Below are 23002 nucleotides of genomic sequence, written 5' to 3' on the forward strand. Positions count from 1 at the left end.
TCTAGAGCAGGAGATGAGGAGAGGAAGCCACAAATGAGTATTGAGATCAGATTGGTGCAGGTCTAGAGCAGTAGATGAGGAGAGGAAGCCACATATGAGTATTGAGATCAGATCGGTGCAGGTCTAGAGCAGGAGATGAGGAGAGGAAGCCACAAATGAGTATTGAGATCAGATTGGTGCAGGTCTAGAGCAGTAGATGAGGAGAGGAAGCCACATATGAGTATTGAGATCAGATCGGTGCAGGTCTAGAGCAGGAGATGAGGAGAGGAAGCCACAAATGAGTATTGAGATCAGATTGGTGTAGGTCTAGAGCTGTAGATGAGGAGAGAAAGCCACATATGAGTATTGAGATCTGTTTCACCTATAGTCACCTACTGCTGTCTTTAGCACACCTGCCTCACATGGCTCGCCCTATCAACAGTCCCCCATGGATACAACGTTCCCAAGGGGCCCCTAGTGACGTGTGGAAATGTTAGCAACCATGGAGGAATATTTACTTCTCTCTTGAGTGAAACTCAACAGCGACATAGTTAATAATAACTGCTCCTTCATGTCTCCTCAGGAAAAACAAGACCAAGCATCCTCCGGCCAATGGAGAGAAGGGCTCCTCAGTAGACCTGGTGAGTTATTTATATTAGCCCCTTCTTAATACATCTTTTATTCTTTATGTTGTCTATCATCCATGGCAGCCCATCAACCATCCCTTTACCGTCATTTGTTATAGGCCCAGCCAATAAATTGCCTAGTACTACCTTACACAAGACTTGGTGAGCTCATTCCACCACCTGGGCAATCTACTATATTATCCCCTCATTTATAGCAGCAGAAATGTCAAACATATCGACACTCTGACAAAACAAGGTGCTATCTAAACCCTAAAAGGGTTCTTTGGCTGTCCCCGTAGGAGAACCCTTGAAGAACCCTTTTTGGTTCCATGTAGAACCCTTTCTACAGAGGCCCTTACAAGCATTTCGCTACACCCGCAATATCATCTGCTAAACATGTGTATGTGACCAATAAAATTAGATTTGAAGGGTTCTACCTGGAACCAAAAAGGGTTCTACCCGGGAAACAAACAGGGTTCTCCTATGGGGTCAGCCGAAGAACCCTTTTGGAAGCCTTTTTCCTAAGAGTTCAGCACCACCCAGTGACTGTACATCAGACTGAGCAGTATATATGCTCTCTGTATAGGGTGCTCTCCATCAGCCCAAGAACAGCTCCATCAGTAAATCTGACACTAGGCTGCATGAGATCAACCGCTTGCCCCGCAACGGCAACAGTGAGTAACAATACCAACAACCAATAGACTGCCAACAACTAGAAAACAACCGGTACATTGGTGAAATGGAAACCATGTAACAATGACCTGATAATAAAAGTCTCCCTCCTCTCTCTCTCAAGGTGGGGGTAAGAACCGTCCTGCCAGTATGGACCTTCTCCTCCTCCACAGCCATCGCTCCACCTCTGACATCCGCCCCCCCCTTGTCCGCCAGCTCCCCCAGATCCCCACCAGCCCCGAGGGGGAGGGAAACATCCAGAGGGGAGGAGAAGAGGGGGTCAGAGACCACACCTACACTGAGGTGGGGATCCGGAACTCACCCGTCCGTTGCTTTGACAATGGGCTGTACGAGAGTGTAGGGGTTAGAGAGGTTGACACGGTGCCCCCAGCTCCCCCACCCACATCAGCCAACACCCCAGCAACACCGAGGACCTCACAGAGCCCCAACGGGACCCGCACCGACGATGTCCTCAATGGGAACAGAAACAGGAATGGGAATGTGCGTATTTATGCTCTGAAAGCAATGCAATAGAAGTGTTGACATCGCGTCATCATTGCCTTTATATTGTGACTGCCTACCCGTAAAAATGTTAGTTGTTCATTTTGTTATTCTGCTTTTCTTTTGTTGGCTCAATGGAAGGACAAGTACCTTCCAACTGCGTGTTTGTGTGTCTGTATTCCTCAGGGAAATGCCAGAGGAGCTGTTAATGGGAGCAGCAGAGGAGGGAAGGGGCTCAACGGTGCTAACGGATCGGCCCTGCCCTCCCTGGCCCCCCAGGACCCTGTAACGGCAGAGTATGCCTCCATACGGAAGGTCAAGAAGGTAAACAGTGTTTTTACAACTGCTTTCCAATGGAGTCATGGAACAGCATTATACTGTTTGAATTCATACTCTAATGAAATACAATTGATTAAGGTGGACAAGGCAACCAAGAAGGAGAACGGGAATGCAGAGTCACATGACCAATCAAGTGTGGGAGAGTCACCCTCTGCCCCGCCCCCTCCACTGCCCCGCAGCCAGGAGTTTCTACAGAAACAGCTGGGTCCATTCCACCTGCACGTCTTCCCTAAGGTACGCCCCCTGTAGGACACTCATGGACACAGACTCCGGATTGATGTAATTCTTCACCAGCTTGTGTACACTGCTAACCCCACACTGTAAACGCCAATGCATTTTTTACTCAAATACTTCTAGTTAGTTGAACTCAAAGTCAATGAAAACTCATTATTATTATTATTAAGGTTTATGTGGTACTGACTCAAAACTAAACAGGGCAACCGTGTAAACATGTCGCCCCCCCATGAATGATGCAGTGCCAATTGAGATATCATGATATTATTATGTGACTAACACATTTCAGTTAAATACTACAAGCCTTGGACCAATCAATATAATTTTGTATGGCATTCACCCAAGTTTTTGTCAAAATTGGGCTAGTGCTGTCTGAGATATTGCATGTGAAGAGCATACAAACGAAGACAGATCCACAGTCCCTTCCCCGATTTCATTGTGGGGCACAATACAATACACAAGAGAGCTATATACAGGGAGTACCCGTACCAAATCAACGTGAAGGAGTATGAGGTATTTGAGGTACAGATGAAGTTGGAAGTTCACATACACCTTAGCCAAATACATTTAAACTCAGTTTTTCACAATTCCTGACATTTAATCAGAGTAAAAATTCCCTGTCTTGGGTCAGTTATGATCACCACTTTATTTATAGAATATGAAATGTCAGAATAATAGTAAAGAGAATAATTTATTTCAGCTGTTATTACTTTCATCACATTCACAGTGGGTCAGAAGTTCACATACACTCAATTAGTATTCGGTACCATTGCCTTTAAATTGTTTAACTTGAGTCAAACGTTTCGGGTAGCCTTCCACAAGCTTCCCACAATAACTTGGGTGAATTTTGGTCCTTTCCTCCTGACAGAGCTGGTGTAACTGAGTCAGGTTTGTGGGCCTCCTTGCTCGCACAGGCTCTTCAGTTCTGCCGACACATTTTCTATGGGATTGAGGTAAGGGCTTTGTGATGTCCACTCCAACACCTTGACTTTGTTGTCCTTAAGCCCTTTTGCCACAACTTTGGAAGTATGTTTGGGGTCATTGTCCATTTGGAAGACCCATTTGCTACCAAGCTTAAACTTCCTGACTGATGGCTTGAGATGTTGCTTCAATATATCCACATAATTTTCCTTACTCATGACGCCATCTATTTTGTGAAGTGCACCAGTCCCTCCTGCAGCAAAGCACCCCCACAACATGATGCTGCTACACCCGTGCTTCACGGTTGGGATGGTGTTCTTCAGCTTGCAAGCGTCCCCCTTTTCATACAAATATAAAAATTGTCATTATGACCAAGCAGTTCTATTTTTGGTTCATCAGACCAGAGGACATTTCTCAAAAAAGTACAATCTTTGTCCCCATGTGCAGTTGCAAACCGTAGTCTGGCTTTTTTATGGCGGTTTTGGAGCAGTAGCTTCTTCCTTGCTGAGCGGCCTTTCAGGTTATGTCGATATAGGACTCATTTTATTCTGGATATAGATACTTTTGTAGCTGTTTCCTCCAGCATCTTCACAAGGTCCTTTGCTATTGTTCTGAGATTGATTGGCACTTTTCACACCAAAGTATGTGCATATCTAGGAGACAGAACACGTCTCCTTCCTGAGCGGTATGACGGCTGCATTGTCCCATGGTGATAAATACTTGCATACTATTGTTTGTACAGGTGAATTTCGTACCTTTAGGCATTTGGAAATTTCTCCCAAGGATGAACCAGTCTTGTGGATGTCTACAATTCTTTTTCTGAGGTCTTGGCTGATTTCTTTTGATTTTCACATGATGTCAAGCAAAATGGCACTGAGTTTGAAAGTAGGCCTTGAAATGTATCCACAGTACACCTCCAATTGACTCAAATGTTGTCAATTAGAAGCTTCTAAAGCCATGACATAATTTTCTGGAATATTCCAAGCTGTTCAAAGGCACAGTCAACTTAGTGTATGTAAACTTCTGACTCACTGGAATTGTGATACAGTGAATTATAAGTGAAATAATCTGTCTGTAAACAATTGTTGGAAAAATTACTTGTGTCATGCACAAAGTAGATGTCCTAACCGACTTTCCAAAACTAGAGTTTGTTAACAAGAAATGTGTGGAGTGGTTGAAAAATGAGTTTTAATGACTACAACCTAAGTGTATGTAAACTTCCGACTTCAACTGATGATATGTACATGAAGGGTGATTAGGCATTACGATAGATAATAATACGAGTTAAAAAAGGCAACAGTAAACATGTAGTAACCCATGAATGATGCAGCACCACCCTTGGGCCAATCAATGTAATTTTGTTAATTGACTGATCTCTGTAGCATGACACATCGTTCACCCAAGTGTTGTCTACATCGGGCCAGTGGTGTCTGAGATATCGCGTGGGTTAGCTAGACTCAAATTTCAGAGATTAAAAGAGATAAAAATATGTGCCTATTATAGCGCCACCGTGTGGCCGGAATGAATTGTCTTGCATATGTTGAGCGTTTGCAACATGTGTACCAAATTGTGTTACCATACGAATATCCTTGACTGATTTACATGCATTTATGTGCCAGACCACGCCCACGTGAATGTTTATTGGTTAATAGCGTCCATGTAGATTTAGGTACTAATCTCGACTATATTGGTTAGTGACAGGGACATGGTTGTTGAATTAATTCATTTTCAGTCCCTGTGGCCTTCAACAAGTGAGCTCCTAGGAAAATGTTATCATTATTAAACTCTTTATGACAATACATTACATATCTCCTAAATTCTTATTTTGAGGCTTCATCCTAATACAATGGCCAGAACTCATGGTTTACAGGCCACATTATGTCTATAAGTAGGCCTGTATGTTATTTATCTTTGTGTAGCATAACATTGATAAATCAGTCAGTCATGCAAAATTAGCGATATTATAAACAATTACAAAGAATTAACCTGCAGTGGCGCATACTGGGAAAAAAGTTTATTTGTTGTCATAACTTAAAAAATAGAGTTGATTTGACTTCTCATTTAGTTCTGAGTCGGTATCACATACACATTTGAAGTAATAATGACTTTTCATTGACTTTGTGTTTATTTTACTAGAAGTTTTTGAGTTAAATTTGCCTTGGGGTTTACAGTGTACATGCTGTGTGGCAGAAATATTAACCTGTCAATTCCTTCATTTACCCACCAGAGGGAACTATTCCTTCTGGTCAGTGCTCAGTGTTTGATGTCAGAGGAAGAGTAGATCTGTAATGCTCCGGGTTGAAGTCCCTCCTTAAACACAGGTCTACGATCAGATCACACTCACCTCAATACTAATCTTAACCATTGAAACTGATCTTAGATCAGTGTGTAGGGAGCAATTCGAGCCTGATCTTTATCACTATTTCCAGCCCCATGTGCTCTACTGACCTTACCTGTCCACATGAATAGAAGGTCAGATATTATAACTCATTATGTGCCCTGGGTCTGAAATCATTTTGTAACCAGATGGAAATAGTGTGTATAGTGTGGGCAGCACTGAAAGGGGGTAATGGAGGGACAATGATAAAGATCAAACTTTCCTGTGTGTTTGGCAGTCCTACCTGTTTTCTCTTACTGTGTGTGTGTGCATTTTGTGCCTGTCTGTGTGTGCGTGTGTGTGTGTGTGTGTGTGTGTGTGTGTGTGTGTGTGTGTGTGTGTGTGTGTGCGTGTGTCTGCGTGTGTCTGCATGTGTGTGCGTGTGTGTGTGTGTGTGCGTGTGTGTGTCTGTGTGTGTCTGTGTGTGTGTGTGTGTGCGTGTGTGTGTGTGTGTGTGTGTGTGTCTGCGTGTGTCTGCGTGTGTCTGCGTGTGTGTGTGTCTGTGTGTGTGTGTGTGTGTGTGTGTGCGTGTGTCTGCGTGTGTCTGCGTGTGTGTGTGTGTCTGTGTGTGTCTGCGTGTGTCTGCGTGTGTGTGTGTGTGTGTGTGTGCGTGTGTGTGTGTGTGTGTGTGTGTGTGTCTGCGTGTGTCTGCGCGCTCACGTGCATTTGCACAGCACAAACAGGGTGATTATAATCTGCTTGGTCACAGGTTTGGTAGATTAACAGAGCTGTGTAAAGTATTTTATTTATTTTTATTTAGCCTTTATTTAACTAGTCAGTTCAAACTTCTTAAGGATAGGGAGCAGTATTTTCACATCCGGATGAAAAGTGTGCCCAAAGTAAACTGCCTGCTACTCAGGCCCAGAAGCTAGGATGTGCATATTATTAGTAGATTTGGATGGAAAACACTCTAAGTTTCTAAAACTGTTTGAATGATATCTGTGAGTATAACAGAACTTATTTGGCAAGCGAAACCCTGAGGACAAACAATCCAGGAATATTTTATTTTGAGGTCACTCTCTTTTCAATGGGTTTTCAATGAGAATCTAGAATTCTAAGGCAGTTGCTTGCAGATCCTATCGCTTCCACTAGATGTCAACAGTCTTTAGAAATTGGTTGATGTTTTTCTTTTGTGTACTGAAGAAGTAGGGCAGTTCAGTACGAGGGTCGGGTGAAGTGTACTGTTTGTTAGAGGCGCGCGACCTGAAAGCACGCTCCACTTTGTTTTCGTCCGGTATTGAACACAGTTTATCCCGTCTTAAATTTGATAGATTATTTACGTAAAAAAATCCCTAAAGTTGTATTAGGAAAGTTGTTTGAAATGTTTGGAACAAGTTTACAGGTAACGAGTTGGAACCGTTATTTTTCTGGATCAAATGCGTCAAATAAATGGACATTTTGGATATATAACGACGGAATTAATCGAACAAAAGGACCATTTGTGATGTTTATGGGACATTTTGGAGTGCCAACAGAAAAAGATCTTAATAGGTAAGGCATGAATTATATCACTATTTCTAAATATGAATGTCATGTATTTGTTTGGTGGGGTGCTATCCTCAGATAATCGCATGGTTTGCTTTTGCTGTAAAGCCTTTTTGAAATCTGATACGTTGGCTGGATTACAAGTGTAGCTTTAATTTGGTGTATTGCATGTGTGATTTCATGAAACTTTAATATTTATAGTAATTTAATTTGAATTTGGCGCTCTGCCATTTCACCGGATGTTGTCAAATCGATCCCGTTAACGGAATTTGATCCCTAAGAAGATAAGGACTAATTAATTAAGAACAAATTGTTATTTACAATGACAGCCTACCAAAGGCAAAAGGCCTCCTGCGGGGACGAGGGCTGGGATTAAAAATAAAATAAAACTATAGGACAAAACACATATCAGAGACACCACAACACTACATAAAGAGAGACCTAAGACAACAACATAGCATGGCAGCAACACATGACAACACAGCATGGTAGCAACACAACATGACAACAACATGGTAGCAACACAACATGGGAGCAGCACAACACATGGCACAAACATTATTGGGCACAGACAACAAGACAAGGGCAAGAAGGTAGAGACAACAAAACATCACGCGAAGCAGCCACAACTGTCAGTAAGAGTGTCCATGGTTGAGTCTTTGAATGAAGAGATGGAGATAAAACTATCCAGTTTGAGTGTTTTTTGTGGATCGTTCCATTCGCTAGCTGCAGCGACCTGAAAAGACGAGCGACCCAGGGATGTGTGTGCTTTGGGGACCTTTAACAGAATATGACTGGCAGAACGGGTGCTGTATGTGGAGGATGAGGGCTGCAGTAGGTAATTTAGATAGGGGGGAGTGAGGCCTACGAGGGTTTTATAAATAAGCATCAACCAGTGGGTCTTGCGACAGGTATACAGAGATAACCAATTTACAGAGGAGTATAGAGTGCAGTGATGTGTCCTAAAGGAAGCATTGGTGGCAAATCTGATGGACGAATGGTAAAGAACATCAAGCCGCTCGAGAGCACCCTTTCCTGCCGATCTATAAATTACATCTCCGTAATCTAGCATGGGTAGGATGGTCATCTGAAGGTCAGGGTTAGTTTGGCAGATGCGGTGAAAGAGAAACGATTACGAAAGAGAAACCAAGTCTAGATTTAACCTTAGCCTGCAGCTTTGATAAGTGCTGAGAGAAACAGAAACAGAAGGAAGAAGGCACTGACAAAGATGGTAGCCTCGCTTCGCGTTCTTAGGAAACTATGCAGTATTTTGTTTCTTTATCTATTATTTCTAACATTGTTACCCCAGGTAATCTTAAGTGTTATTACATACATACATACATACATACATACATACATACATCCCGCGCTCAGGTCTGTTCAACGCTGGTCCGACCAATCTGATTCAAGACTGCTTTGATCACGTGGACTGGGATATGTTCCGCATTACGTCCAACAACAACATTGACGAATACGCTGATTCGATGAGCGAGTTCATTAGAAAGTGCATCGGCGATGCTATACCCACAGCATCGATTAAAATATTCCCAAATCAGAAACCGTGGATTTATGGCAGCATTCGCACAAAACTGAAAGCGCAAACCACTGCTTTTAACCAGGGCAAGGTGACCGGAAACATGACCGAATACAAACAGTGTAGCTATTCCCTCCGCAAGGCAATCAAACAAGCTAAGTGTCAGTATAGAGACAAAGTAGAGTCACAATTCAACGGCTCAGACACAAGAGGTATGTGGCAGGGTCTACAGTCAATCACAGATTACAAAAAGAAAACAAACCCCGTCGCGGACCAGGATGTCTTGCTCCCAGACAAATTAAACAACTTCTTTGTGCGCTTTGAGGACTATACAAAGACTGTGGGCTCTCATTCTCCGTGGCAAACGCGAGTAAAACATTTGAACGTGTTAACCCTCGCAAGGCTGCCGGCCTAGACATGCTTCAAGATGGCCAGCATTGTTCCTGTTCCCAAGAAAGCTAAGGTAACTGAACTAAATGATTATCACCCCGTAGCACTCACTTCTGTCATCATGAAGGGCTTTGAGAGACTAGTCAAGGATCATATCACCTCCACCCTACCTGATACCCTAGACCCACTACAATTTACTTACCACACCAATAGGTCCACAGATGATGCAATCGCCATCACACTGCCCTATCCCATCTGGACAAGAGGAATACCTATGTAAGAATGCTGTTCATTGACTACAGCTAAACATTCAACACCATGGTACCTTCTAAACTCATCATTAAGCTTGAGACCCTGGGTCTCCACCCCGCCCTGTGCAACTAGGTCCTGGACTTTCTGATGGTCCGCCCCCAGATGGTGAAGGTAGGAAACAACATCTCCACCCCGCTGATCCTCAACACTCGGGCCCCACAAGGGTGCGTTCTCAGCCCTCTCCTGTACTCCCTGTTCACCCACGACTGCATGGCCATGCACGCCTCCAACTCAATCATCAAGTTTGCTGACGACACTACAGTGCCAGGCTTGATTACCAACAATGATGAGACAGCCTGCAAGGAGGAGGTGAGGGCCCTCAGAATATGGTGTCAGGAAAATAACCTCTCACTCAACATCAACAAAACAAAGGAGATGATCGTGGACTTCAGGGAACAGGATTTGTGTGTATAAGGTAGTTGTTGTCAACAAATTTGATTACTTGTTAGATATTACTGCACTGTCAGAACTAGAAGCACAAGCATTTCGCTACACTTGCATTAACATCTGCTAACCATGTGTATGTGACTAATCAAATGTCATTTGATTTGATTGATTTGAGAAGACCAGTGTACCTTCTAGCCCTACTCCCAAGTACTTGAATGAGGTGACTACCCTCAGAGTTAGTAATCACACCGGTGGGGAGAGGGGCATTCTTCTTACCAAACCACATTACCTTTGTTTTAGAGGTGTTCAGAACAAGGTTAAGGGCAGAGAAAGCTTGTTGGACACTAAGAAAGCTTTGTTGTAGAGCGTTTTAACACAAAATCCAGGAGGGGGCCAGCTGAGTATAACACTGTATCATCCGCATATAAATGGATAGAGAGAGCTTCCTGCTGCCTGAGCTATGTTGTTGATGTAAATTGAGAAGAGCGTGGGGCCTAGGTTCGAGCCTTGGGGTACTCCCTTGGTGACAGCAGATGTTCTGGCTTTACACACTGCACTCTTTGAGAGAGGTAGTTAGCAAACCAGGCCAAAGACCCTTCAGAGACACCAATACTCCTTAGCCGGCCCACGAGAATGGAATGGTCTACCTTATCAAAAGCTTTGGCCAAGTCAATAACAATAGTATCACAACATTGCTTAGAATCAAGGGCAATTGTGACATAATTTAAGACCTTTAAGGTTGCAGTGACACATCCGTAACCTGAGCAGAAACCAGATTGCATACAAGAGAGAATACTATAGACATCAAGAAAGCCAGTCAGTTGATTTATGACATGTTTTTCCACCACTTTTGATAAACAGGGCAAAATAGAGATAGGCCTATAACAGTTTGCATCAGCTTGATCTCCTCCTTTAAATAAAGGACAAACAGTGGCTGCCTTCCAAGCAATGGGAACCTCCCCAGAAAGGATGGACAGGTTAAAAAGGTTGGAGATAGGCTTGGCGATGATAGAGGCAGCAACCTTAAAGAAGAAAGGGCCTAAAACATCTGACCCAGATGTTTTTTTGGGGTCAAGTTCCTTTAACACCTTGGACTCAGTAAACAATGTTTTCTTTGCAGTGGGTGTGTGTCTGTGTTGTATATGCTCTAATTATTTTCTACTGTATGTATGTGTTTGAGTACACTGTATTTTAACAGAATGTGTATAATAGTGAGTGTTTGTGAATGTATGTGGATGTGAGCATATTGTGTGAATTAAATACAACGGTGTATGTGTCATGTCACCCTGAGGGGTATCCTAAGAAAAAGGTTTAAGGAGTGAGCGAAGTAACTTTGGTCAACTCTAAATTTAACCTATCATACAAAAGTGGCTCACCTTTTAGCCAGGTAAATTTCCTTCAGAACTATTCTGCTCCAGGGCAGGCTAACTCAGGGCTAACTCAACTGAATGAAATGTCTGAGCCAAGACCAATGAAATCAGATTCCCTCCCTCTTGCAAAGATTGCATTATCACCCCCTTCATCTGAGGAAGACAACTGATTAAATATTTTATTAATTACATGTTTTTTATCTTTAAAAAATTGCAATGTTAAAATACTGTATATCACATTACACATTTAGTAATGACAGAATGCGTTTTAAACTTCACACAATGTAACACTTTTGTATGACTTAATGAAATAATATATAGATGGGAGTGAGGAACATTTGTGCATTGATAAGCACACCAAAGACGCCATTAACGATGAGTAATAAAATAAAGACGGAACTTCTAAAACAATATTTCACACTATAGTCTGCTGAATTTGAAAGATATATTTTCTTTCATTTTGATTTCGGCACAAATGAAAATGTGTCACTGACCCACCCATGGATTTATGTTTCAGCGTCGTCTCAATAAAGAGTTCTGCATTCGACTAGCCATGTGTGACATGCATGTGCAGTTACAAGCCTGCTCGAGTTAGCGGAAGGAGGACAGGCAATATCCACCATCGTAGTACAGATGAAGCCTGACCTGGAATGTGAAGCTTACTGAAGCTGGCTAGCTTTAGAAAACGTTGAGTAGATCTAGCTTGCTTCGTAGGATACCCCTCAGGGCTACAGGCCCCCAACCCCCCAAAAAATGTAAACATTTCAGTTTATTTTCATTTTTTTTTTAGGAACTCGAGGTCACAACTTACTGCTAAGAGTTAGAATAGTATAATCAAGAAGGTGCAACTTCTACATTTGGTAAAGCGTCAGTAGTTTTTCTCTTGTAATGTCAGTCACTGACAGTCACTCAATTAGACCATGTCACCTAAAGATGTTTTAATTGGTAAGTTAGTCTAGCCAGCTATCTACACCTTGTAGTAATCATTACCGGCACTGACCTCCAGGGAGCCCCCATAGATGTTGTTGGTCACTCTCACTCAGATATCACATGAGCATGGCATAAGTCATGGGACATTTTAGAATTAGCTTTCAAATTGCAAAATGTTCTCTCGGCCCCATGGAAAAATGAATAGAATTGCATGAAATGAGTTTTAAAAACTGCAAAATGTTCTGTCCTCCCCAAGGCAAAATGTGTAGAATTGCAGGAAATTCGCTTTGAAACGGCAAAATGTTCTGTCCGCCCCAAGGCAAAATTTTCTGTCTGCCCCAAGGCTACATTTTCTGTCTGCCCCAAGGCTAAATTTTCTGTCTGCCCCAAGGCAAAATGTTCTGTCTGCTCCAAGGCAAAATGTTCTGTCTGCCCCAAGGCAAAATGTTCTGTCTGCCCCAAGGCAAAATGTTCTGTCCGCCCCAAGGCAAAATGTTCTGTCTGCCCCAAGGCACAATGAGTAGAATTGCAGGAAATGTGCTTTGAAACGGCAAAATGTTCTGTCCTCCCCAAGACACAATGAGTAGAATTGCATGAAATAACTCTCCGCTGTCAAGAGGGGGACCACTACATATTTTTACCGCGAGGTGGGGGGCCACCAAACTAGGAATGGGCATTTGAAATGATTTCACTATTTAAATAATATCAATAATAAAGAATTGGGAAATTTAAATGGGCACTTTCTCGAGCGAGACAGAGAGTCGGTGCGCTGCACTCTGCTTCTTTCAGCCGAAGGGTGGGGGAGTGTTGAGAGAGGAGCAGTGGCCGGTGTGTGTGACAGTCTATGTGTGGCATGGAGGGAAAGAGAGAGAGGGAAAATAGCCATACCGACTCACACTAGTTAGACAAACTTGTTGCTACCATAGGTTATCTATCATACCATCTGATATTGCCTGTATTGACGGCATTAAATCGTTGTAAGCCAGCTAGCTAGTTAAAGTAGCAAGGCTAATTGAGGCTATTGTGCTGCACTTCCCGTCCTTGTCTACAACAACTTTAATGAAACAACAGCCTACCTGTTGGTTGATCATTGTAGCCTACTCCTCATTTAGCCAACTGAACTCCTGAATGTTTATTACATTTTGCATCAGTTAGACATCTCCCACTTCAGATGCTACACATGGAGCCTCTAACTGTTGCGCTGCTTTCATTGCCTGACAATAACAAAAAGCTACACGTGTGGAAAGTGTATCGGCTACCAGTGTGTCTTTTGTATGGGGTGCACTCATAAAAACTGTCGTTAAAATGTTGAATGTATCCCATGTAGGCTTTGCAGCAATGTCATATAGATGATTTTATTCCATTTAGTCAAAAATGAATACTCTCCCAAGTAATCTAATACTAACGTCCATTTGGATATTTGAATATTCAAATGAACGTGCCCATACCCCAGGCCAAATCTCTCTTAGGGTTCCCAAACAACTCGGGCCGCCCCTGGTGTCATCAGCTTCTCTAGTGTGTCCTTGAGAGAGAGCTTGTTTTTGTCTGTTTAGTATGTGTGTTTTAGAGAAAGCGTTGTCTCTTGTTTGTAGCTGAATGACAGGGCAAAATGTTGATTTCCGCCTAAATAGATATACCCAACCGTAATTATTTTTCATGAGATGGCCATAAACAATAAATGGTAATGTTGCATAGTTTTTAGAAAGATCTGTAAGTCACCTATCTGGTAAAACAATTGCTGAGGTGTGCTCATTTTGATTGCTGAGGTGTCCTCATTTTGATTGCTGAGGTGTCCTCATTCTGATTGCTGAGGTGTCCTCATTCTGATTGCTGAGGTGTCCTCATTCTGATTGCTGAGGTGTCCTCATTCTGATTGCTGAGGTGTGCTCATTCTGATTGCTGAGGTGTGCTCATTCTGATTGCTGAGGTGTGCTCATTCTGAGGACACGAGCTCAAGTTCATAGTACAAATGTTATGAAAATATGAGAAATCATATAAGATTTCTTTCCTATTCAACAAAAGTGGGTATTAGGGCTTGAAATTATATAGTAACAATCAATTTATAAATGACGTACTATAAGATTTCACATTTCATATAACTTTTAAATAAGTATGATCATACTTAGCGACAGTACAATATTGGCACTATAACGTTGACAGATAATTTCTCCTTAACGTCCACTGAGTGTGCAGAGACACCAATGAGACGAAGGTACAGCGTGGTAGGCGTACATTTTGAATTTATTAAATGAACAACCCAAAAAACAAGAAATATAATGTCATAGACGTGTGTATAGGTGGCAGGGAAGTCAGGCGCAGGAGAGTCAAACGGAGTGTAAAATGGAGTCTTTTAATAAATGTCCAAGTAACATGCTCCATAACACGAATAAGAAAAATGAATATAAACAAATATGGGTACGAAGACCCGTCGCGCACCCATACAAATAAACACTACACTGACAATAAACAATCTCTGACAAAGACATGAGGGGAAACAGAGGGTTAAATACACAACAGGTAATACATGGTATTGAAAACAGGTGTGTGGGAAGACAAGACAAAACCAATGGAAAATGAAAAATGGATCGATGATGGCTAGAAGACTGGTGACGTCGACCGCCGAGCACCGCCCGAACAAGGAGAGGCAACGACTTCGGCAGTATCCCCCCCCCCCCCCCCCCCCCTTCTGACGCGGGGCTCCAGCTGCGCGTCTACACTGGCATCGGGGACGACCCGGAGGGCAAGGTGCAGGGCGATCCCGATGGAGACGGTGGAATTCTTTTAACATGGAAGGATCTAACACGTCCTCCACCGGAACCCAGCATCTCTCCTCCGGACCGTACTCCTCCCAGTCCAAGAGGTACTGGAGGCCTCTCGCCCGACGTGTCAAATTCAAAATGGATCGAACAGAGTACGCCGGATTGTACTCGATGTCTAGAGGAGGCGGAGGAACATCACGCACTTCAGCCTCCTGGAGAGGGCCAGCCACCACCGGCCTGAGGAGAGCAGGTGGAGGGGCAAGTTTTGGGTCGAGAGCCAGACACTGTCCCCTGGTGCGAACACCGGGGCCTCACTGCGACGACGGTCTGCGCCAATTTTCTGGTGCCTTATGGCGCGCTGAAGGTGGACGTGGGCTGCCTCCCAGGTTTCCTCAGTGCGCCGAAACCAATTGTCCACCGCAGGAGCCTCAGTCTGACTTTGATGCCAAGGAGCCAGAACCGGCTGATACCCTAATACACATTGAAAAGGAGTAAGATTAGTGGAGGAGTGACGTAGCGAGTTCTGTGCCATCTCTGCCCTGGGCACGAACTTCGCCCACTCCCCCGGCCGGTCCTGGCAATCGGACCGCAGAAACCTACCCACATCCTGGTTAACTCTCCCCACCTGCCCATTACTCTCGGGGTGAAAACCTGAGGTAAGACTAACCGAGATCCCCAGACGTTCCATGAACGCCTTCCAGACCCTTGATGTGAACTGGGGACCCCGATCAGACACTATATCCTCAGGCACCCCATAGTGCTGGAAAACGTGTGTAAACAGGGCCTCTGCAGTTTGTAAGGCCGTAGGGAGACCGGGCAAAGGGAGGAGATGACAGGACTTCGAAAACCGATCCACAACGAGCAGGATCGTGGTTTTACCCTGTGAAGGTGGAAGATCGGTTAGGAAATCCACCGACAGGTGCCACCACGGCCGTTGAGGAACGGGTAAAGGTTGTAGCTTACCTCTGGGCAGGTGTCTAGGAGCCTTGCACTGGGCGCACACCGAGCAGGAGAAAATATAAATCCTCACGTCCTTAGCTAAAGTGGGCCACCAGTACCTCCCATCAAGACAGCGCATCGTCCGACCTATCACAGGATGACCAGAGGAGGGTGATGTGTGAGCCCAATAGATCAATCGGTCGCGGACAGCAGACGTTCCGTCTGTACAGACGACCAGCTGGACACTCAGGGGGAGAGGGCTCTCCACGTGACGCCCGCTCAATGTCCGCATCCAGCTCCCACAATTCTGGCGCAACCAAACACGAAGCTGGGAGTATGGGAGTAGGATCCATGGACCGCTCCTCTGTGTCATACAGCCTAGACAATGCGTCTGCCTTGACACAAAACGAGTGAAAAACATGGCCCACCTTGCCTGGCGAGGATTCAGTCTCTTCGCCTGCCGGATGTACTCCAGATTGCGGTGGTCAGTCCAGATGAGAAAAGGGTGTTTAGCCCCCTCAAGCCAATGCTTCCACGCCTTCAAGGCTTTTACGACAGCTAACAGCTCCCGGTCCCCCACATCATAGTTTCGCTCCGTCGAGCTGAGCTTCTTCGAAAAAGCTTCAGTGGCGTACCCGAACGCTGAGAGAGCACTGCTCCTATCCCAGCTTCGGATTCGTCCACCTCCACTATGAATGGCAAAGAGGGATCCGGATGAGCCAACACAGGTACCGAGGTAAACAGAGTCTTCAGGTGTCCAAAAGCCCTGTTCGCCTCAGCAGGCCACTGCAAGCGCACCGGTCCCCCCTTTAGCAGTGAGGTCATGGGAGCAGCAACCTGACCAAAACCCCTGGCAAACCCTAAAAAACGCTGTGGTTGGAGTCGGCCAATTACGCACGGCTGTAATGCGGTCGCTCTCCATTTCCACTCCTGAAGTGGAAATCCGATGCCCTAGGAAGGAGATGGATTGTTATTATTATAGATAATGCTCCAATAATGCTCATTATAGGAAATGCTCCAACAGGCGATCAAGCACCCTGCGCAACAGGGACACATGCTCTTGCGCGTGTAGCGGAGTATATCAGAATATCATTGATATACACCACTATACCCTGCCCGTGCAGGTCCCTGAAGATCTCATCTACAAATGACTGGAAGACTGATGGAGCATTCATCAACCCATATGGCATGACACGGTACTCATAATGACCTGAAGTGGTGCTAAATGCCGTCTTCCACTCATCACCCTTCCGAATCCGCACCTTTGTGTTGTGTATTTAACCCTCTGTTTCCCCTCATGTCTTTGTCAGAGATTGTTTATTGTCAGTGTAGTGTTTATTTGTATGGGTGCGCGACGGGTCTTCGAACCCATATTTGTTTATATTCATTTTTCTTATTCGTGTTATGGAGCATGTTACTTGGACATTTATTAAAAGACTCCATTTTACACTCCGTTTGACTCTCCTGCGCCTGACTTCCCTGCCACCTATACACACGTCTATGACAGAATCTCTGACAAAGACATGAGTGGAAACAGAGGGTTAAAAACACAACAGGTAATGGATGGGATTGAAAACAGGTGTGTGGGAAGACAAGACAAAACCAATGAAAAATGGATCGATGATGGCTAGAAGACAGGTGACGTCGACCGCCGAGCACCGCCCGAACAAGGAGAGGCAACGACTTTGGTAGAAGTCGTAACAGATAAATGACACGTAAAGTAATGTAGCGCTAAACCAGCAACTGACAAAAACAAGATCCCACAACAGAAAGTGGGAAAAGGGCTGCCCAAGTATGATCCCCAATCAGAGACAACGATAGCCTCTGATTGGGAACCATACTCGGCCAAAAACAAAGAAACAGACATCATAGAATGCCCACCCAACATCACACCCTGACCTAACCAAATAGAGAAATAAAACGTCTCTCTAAGGTCAGGGCTTAGTGATTTTGTCCATCTGTGACCAAGAAAAAGTGGTCTTGGTTCAATTCTATGAAATTATTTTATAGTTTCCCATGTTGAGAGCTCTAAATCCGTCTGAGAATATCACAGCGAGATGAAACTAGTATGAAACTGCTCAAAGTACCCCCAAAAAGGGCTCTTACCATCTAAAAGGATATTATGTTTATGCGTGTGTACTGTAGCCTATATGTGAGTATGTGCTTCATAGTGTGTGTGTTTGTGAGCCTGCGTCCCCGCCCTTCTCCTGCTCTGTGGAGCACATGTTGTGTGCTTGGCCAGCAGAGCGGAGGGGACGATTATGCAAGAGCCTTTATGGCTGCCAAGCCGTGTGTGAGTGAGTGTGTGTGTGAGTGTGTGCGCTTGCGTGTGTGTTGAGGGAGGAAACAGCAAAACAGGTAGCCAACCAGCCAGAGGAATAAATATAACATCACTGGCTCTGGAGAGTGCATCTTAATTTACAAAACATTAACTATTGGGCTTTGTTATTATTGAGTTTGATCTTTGTTAGAAAGTACATTAAAGCTGTAACTATGAGATTGTATATACAGCACAATCAACAAACTACTCCTGAACTTTAATTAACTTTAATTGCATTTACTAATGTCACTCATAAAACATTCATAATCACTCACACAATAGATGATGGATATGTATGAGATTCAGTAAAGAAATCCCCTGGGAGGCTTCTCCTGCAGTGGTTCTGTAGTGTAGATTTGATGGTGGGGACAGTGTGTGATAGAGGGTAATAAACATCTGGATGTTGGTAGCACTTGAGACTGAGAAACCTCTTGATTGACCAAGAGTTAAAAAGATCCACCGATGAAGAAGAACATCTCATTTGATGGCAGCATCTGATTCTGTTCATGATTGCTGTCTGATTTCTGGGCAGCTGTGCACTGAGTGGGCTGTCTTTTGACACACACACACACACACACACACACACACACACACACACACACACACACACACACACGTGGGGCGCATCTTTGATCTGGGGGCCGTGTATATGCAACACATCACACATGATTCTTTAACCACTGAAATTTCCTCAAAAACATTTTACCCTCTATCTGACGGTACTGTTTTGTTCAGTTATATTTCATATGAAGAAAAAAACAAAAGGACAAGAGACAGCAGTATGGTGGAGGGGAGACGGTGCAGGGGATACGGTGGAGGGGATACGGTGGAGGGGAGACGGTGGAGGGGATACGGTGGATGGGAGACGGTGCAGGGGAGACGGTGCAGGGGAGACGGTGCAGGGGATACGGTGGAGGGGATACGGTGGAGGGGATACGGTGGAGGGGATACGGTGGAGGGGAGACAGTGGAGGGGAGACGATGGATGGGAGACGGTGGAGGGCAGACGGTGGAGGGGAGACGGTGCAAGGGAGACGGTGGAGGGGATACGGTGGAGGGGAGACGGTGGAGGGGAGACGATGGATGGGAGACGGTGGAGGGGAGACGGTGCAGGGGATACGGTGGAGGGGATACGGTGGAGGGGAGACGGTGGAGGGGAGACGATGGATGGGAGACGGTGCAGGGGAGACGGTGCAGGGGAGACGGTGCAGGGGAGACGGTGCAGGGGAGACGGTGCAGGGGAGACGGTGGAGGGGAGACGGTGCAGGGGAGACGGTGGAGGGGAGACGGTGGAGGGGAGACGGTGCAAGGGAGACGGTGGAGGGGAGACGGTGGAGGGGAGACGGTTGAAGGGAGACGGTGGAGGGGAGACAGTTGAAGGGAGACGGTGGAAGGGAGACGGTGCAGGGCAGACGGTGGAGGGGAGACGGTGGAGGGCAGACGGTGGAAGGGAGACGGTGCAGGGCAGACGGTGGAGGGGAGACGGTGGAGGGGAGACGGTGGAGGGAAGACGGTGGAGGGCAGACGGTGGAGGGGAGACGGTGGAGGGCAGTGCGGTGGAGGGGAGACGGTGGAGAGGAGACGGTGGAGGGGAGACGGTGGAGGGGAGACGGTGCAGGGGATACGGTGGAGGGGATACGGTGGAGGGGAGACGGTGGAGGGGAGACGGTGGAAGGGAGACGGTGGAGGGGAGACGGTGGAGGGGAGACGGTGGAGGGGAGACGGTGGAGGGCAGACGGTGGAGGGCAGACGGTGGAGGGCAGACGGTGGAGGGCAGACGGTGGAGGGCAGACGGTGGAGGGGAGACGGTGGAGGGCAGACGGTGGAGGGCAGACGGTGGAGGGCAGACGGTGGAGGGGAGACGGTGGAAGGGAGACGGTGGAGGGGAGACGGTGGAAGGGAGACGGTGGAGGGCAGACGGTGGAGTGGAGACGGTGGAGGGCAGACAGTGGAGGGGAGACGGTGGAGGGGAAACCATTTCAACAACCATGTCATTTCTCAATGCAAACACACCCCCCCCACATACACACACACACACACACACACACAGACACACACAGACACACACAGACACCCCCCCCCCCCCCCCCCCCACACACACACACACGCACACACACACACACACACACACAGTATATTGGGGAGATTTGGGTATTGCTTACATAACATATGGTTTGTATGTACAGTATTTGTGAGACTTTATTATTCTTGCTTTTGTGTTTTTTTGTTGAGCAAAACTTTTTGTCAATGTCGCTGAGATAAGAGTTGCGTTGGAGGCGGGGAAACTGTGGAGCCAGCTGTACAGACTATTGCATGTTTCTGTTTGTGAGTCTTTTATTAAAGATTGTGAAACGATGTTGTCTTTTTGCAGATTTTCATTCAATCATGCAGAGCTGTTCTTTTTGGGGGCCTAAAATACATGTGTTCATATGGGCAGAATATTATCTGTAGGCAAAAATATATTTTTCTGGTAAAAGACTGACGTTTGGACTTTTCAGTTAAAACATACTGAAATGAAAACGTAGTTGTTTTAGAGACACTAAGTAACAACAGGATTCTCTTAATACTGGGCTCTCACCATTACTACCACCATTACCATTCACATTCAGTCAGCTTTGGTGTTGACATCAGTGAGCCTTCTGAATGAGGAGAGACACATTGGTAGTCCTAACTTCCCCGGTACTTCACAGCTTCCCTGGGAAACTTAAGGTATTGTATCCTCACGTGGATGAAAGAGTAGCGGAGGAAGGAGTTTGCTTCTGCTGCAATGTTGGCCTTAATATATATCGTGTTGCGTCGGTGCTTTGAGTAGTGAATATAGGCCCTGGCTACCAGGCTGACAGCAGAGCCCTGTTCTCTGTGTGTCCACCAGGAGGCAGTGTTCATGGGAAACGGGGAGCAGTACATCTGGAAGCCCCCAGAGGACAATGACATCATCACCTTGCACCCAGCGCCTATACCCCCGGGGGAGAATGGACAGGGATACACACCCACAGCCATGGAGGTGAGGGATATGTCTGTGTGTGTATGCATGTGGGTGGTGGAGTGGGCGGGATGAGGTAAGTGTGTCATGGGGAGATTTGTGTATTGCTTACGTAACATATGGTTTGTATGTACAGTAAATTTGTGTTAACTTAATGGTCAAATTGTGAAAGAGAGGTCCTGTTTACCCAGAGAGCTCCTCTTTGAATGGCTTTGCCGCCATAACACAGACCTTCCTGAGTCAAACTTGGTCCGGGGCCTGGTTTCTGGTTACACTGCTGGGTGGGATTACAGCCATGTGGAACCGCAACATGTGGGTGGAGCCGAGCCCTTAACTCTGACACGTCAGTCACACTATGGGACAAAGTGACATCCCATTTCTCATGTAGTGCACTACTTCTGGAGAGTTTCACTGTTGGCTTGGCTGCAGAAAAACAGGTTTGAGCCCCTGACTCCTTTTGCTGTGTGGCTGTGAGCAGAGCTTAAGGGGTTAAGTCTCTGCTGTTTGGCTCCTCATTTAGAATGTAGAGCTCAGACTACTACGCAGATTTCTCTCCCTCCCTCTTTTTCTGTCTTTCTCTCCCGCTCTCTCAATCACTCATTCTTTCACTCTCTTTGTTTTTGCCTCTCTGAGACAAATAGTAAGACAATCTCCTCTTTCTCTTCTCTTCCCCCTTAATCCCTCTTCCTCTTTATGATTTTATCTTTCTCTCTTTCTGAACTCCTAGTATACTCTGGAGTGTGTCAGTTGCACCCGTCAAAAGGTGTTCCACTCCTCTCCTCCTCCGTTCCTCTCTTCTCGTCCACTCCTTACTTGCCTTTTGTAGGCGCTGGCCTGCTCTCAACCAATCAGATCTCCCATACCGGGTCTTACCCACTAACGTACATAATGCACACAAACCATTCTAAATTCACTACTTATTTTGTGATATCTACAAAATAACAGAAATAAGATTTTGTTGCGAAGTTGATAATCCTGTCACACACAGAGAGCAGAAATATAAACGGTACTGTATCTTAGAGTAGACGAGGAGAAGGAGAAGAGGAGAATGAACAAAATAAAATATACAGTACAGGCTTCTTCAACAGCTGCAGTTTTGAAACCCCCATCGTCTTGTGACTTCCTTCCTCTGCTGCAAACACACATACACACACACACACACAAATACACACACACACACAGACACGTAATGGCTGTACAGATCACACACACAGCGCAGGGCATGGTCTTTGTTTATTAAAAAAGATCATCACAGATTTGTGGGGGCAGGGTTTAAGTGTTGCTAGAGATCTGTTAGGAAGAGAGAGACACCGAGAGAGAGAGAGAGAGAGAGGGGGGGGGGGGATTGTTGAATCTAATGAAAAAGGAACTGTTTATGTTCATCTGTATGAGTATGTGATAGTATCTCTAGAGTATAAAATATATACTTTGTAGATAGATACTCAGTGTCAGTTCCACCCCAACAGTTACCCCCTAAAGACCATTGTGCATTTTTTGAAACTCCTAAAATCCCTTGGGGTCTGAGAGAGATAGTGACAGATGGAGTGACAGAAAGAGAGAGACAGAGAGCGACATGGAGAATGATAGATAAAGAGAGCTATTTGCTCATGAAGCATTTCTCAGGAGCAGTAGATCAGAGGTGCAGTCCGGGTGTGAACACGGAAGACAAACATGACCGTATCCCACAATCCTTTTGTGCACCTCTCTATGACCTATGAAACAGAAATGCCACAGAGGTCACAATGTCGCTTAGATGGAATGTCTCTGCAAGATTTTCCACAAGCCATTTGGTTGTAAGTAGCGAGTTTGCACACACATGTTATTATTTCTTATTGTTGTTGCCTTGTCCAGAAGGACCCTGTAAGTAAGTACTTGGTTGGATGTGTATACCATGTGTATCCTGTAGTAAATCATGGAACTAGATATGGTCCATTAATACTTGCCA

General features: G+C 45.3%; 1 protein-coding gene and 1 long non-coding RNA gene across 2 annotated transcripts in view; one reads left to right on the forward strand and one right to left on the reverse strand.

Moving 5' to 3' along the window:
- LOC149970689 (uncharacterized) overlaps nt 1-23002 on the reverse strand; it is a 184563-nt gene that overhangs the window by 76787 nt on the left and 84774 nt on the right. The gene's annotated exons all lie outside the window — the stretch shown is intronic.
- Nucleotides 1-23002, forward strand: part of LOC110508384 (uncharacterized) — a 95134-nt gene that overhangs the window by 55967 nt on the left and 16165 nt on the right. Inside the window, exons 3-8 of the mRNA XM_021588884.3 lie at nt 563-620; nt 1192-1279; nt 1402-1778; nt 1965-2102; nt 2196-2351; nt 20947-21078. Coding sequence (XP_021444559.3) covers nt 563-620; nt 1192-1279; nt 1402-1778; nt 1965-2102; nt 2196-2351; nt 20947-21078 — 949 coding nt within the window. The remainder of the gene's footprint in view (nt 1-562; nt 621-1191; nt 1280-1401; nt 1779-1964; nt 2103-2195; nt 2352-20946; nt 21079-23002) is intronic.

This window comes from Oncorhynchus mykiss, chromosome 28 (genome assembly GCF_057628025.1).
Source record: "Oncorhynchus mykiss isolate SJ-2025 chromosome 28, ASM5762802v1, whole genome shotgun sequence".
In the NCBI taxonomy this organism is placed as follows: Eukaryota; Metazoa; Chordata; class Actinopteri; order Salmoniformes; family Salmonidae; genus Oncorhynchus; species Oncorhynchus mykiss.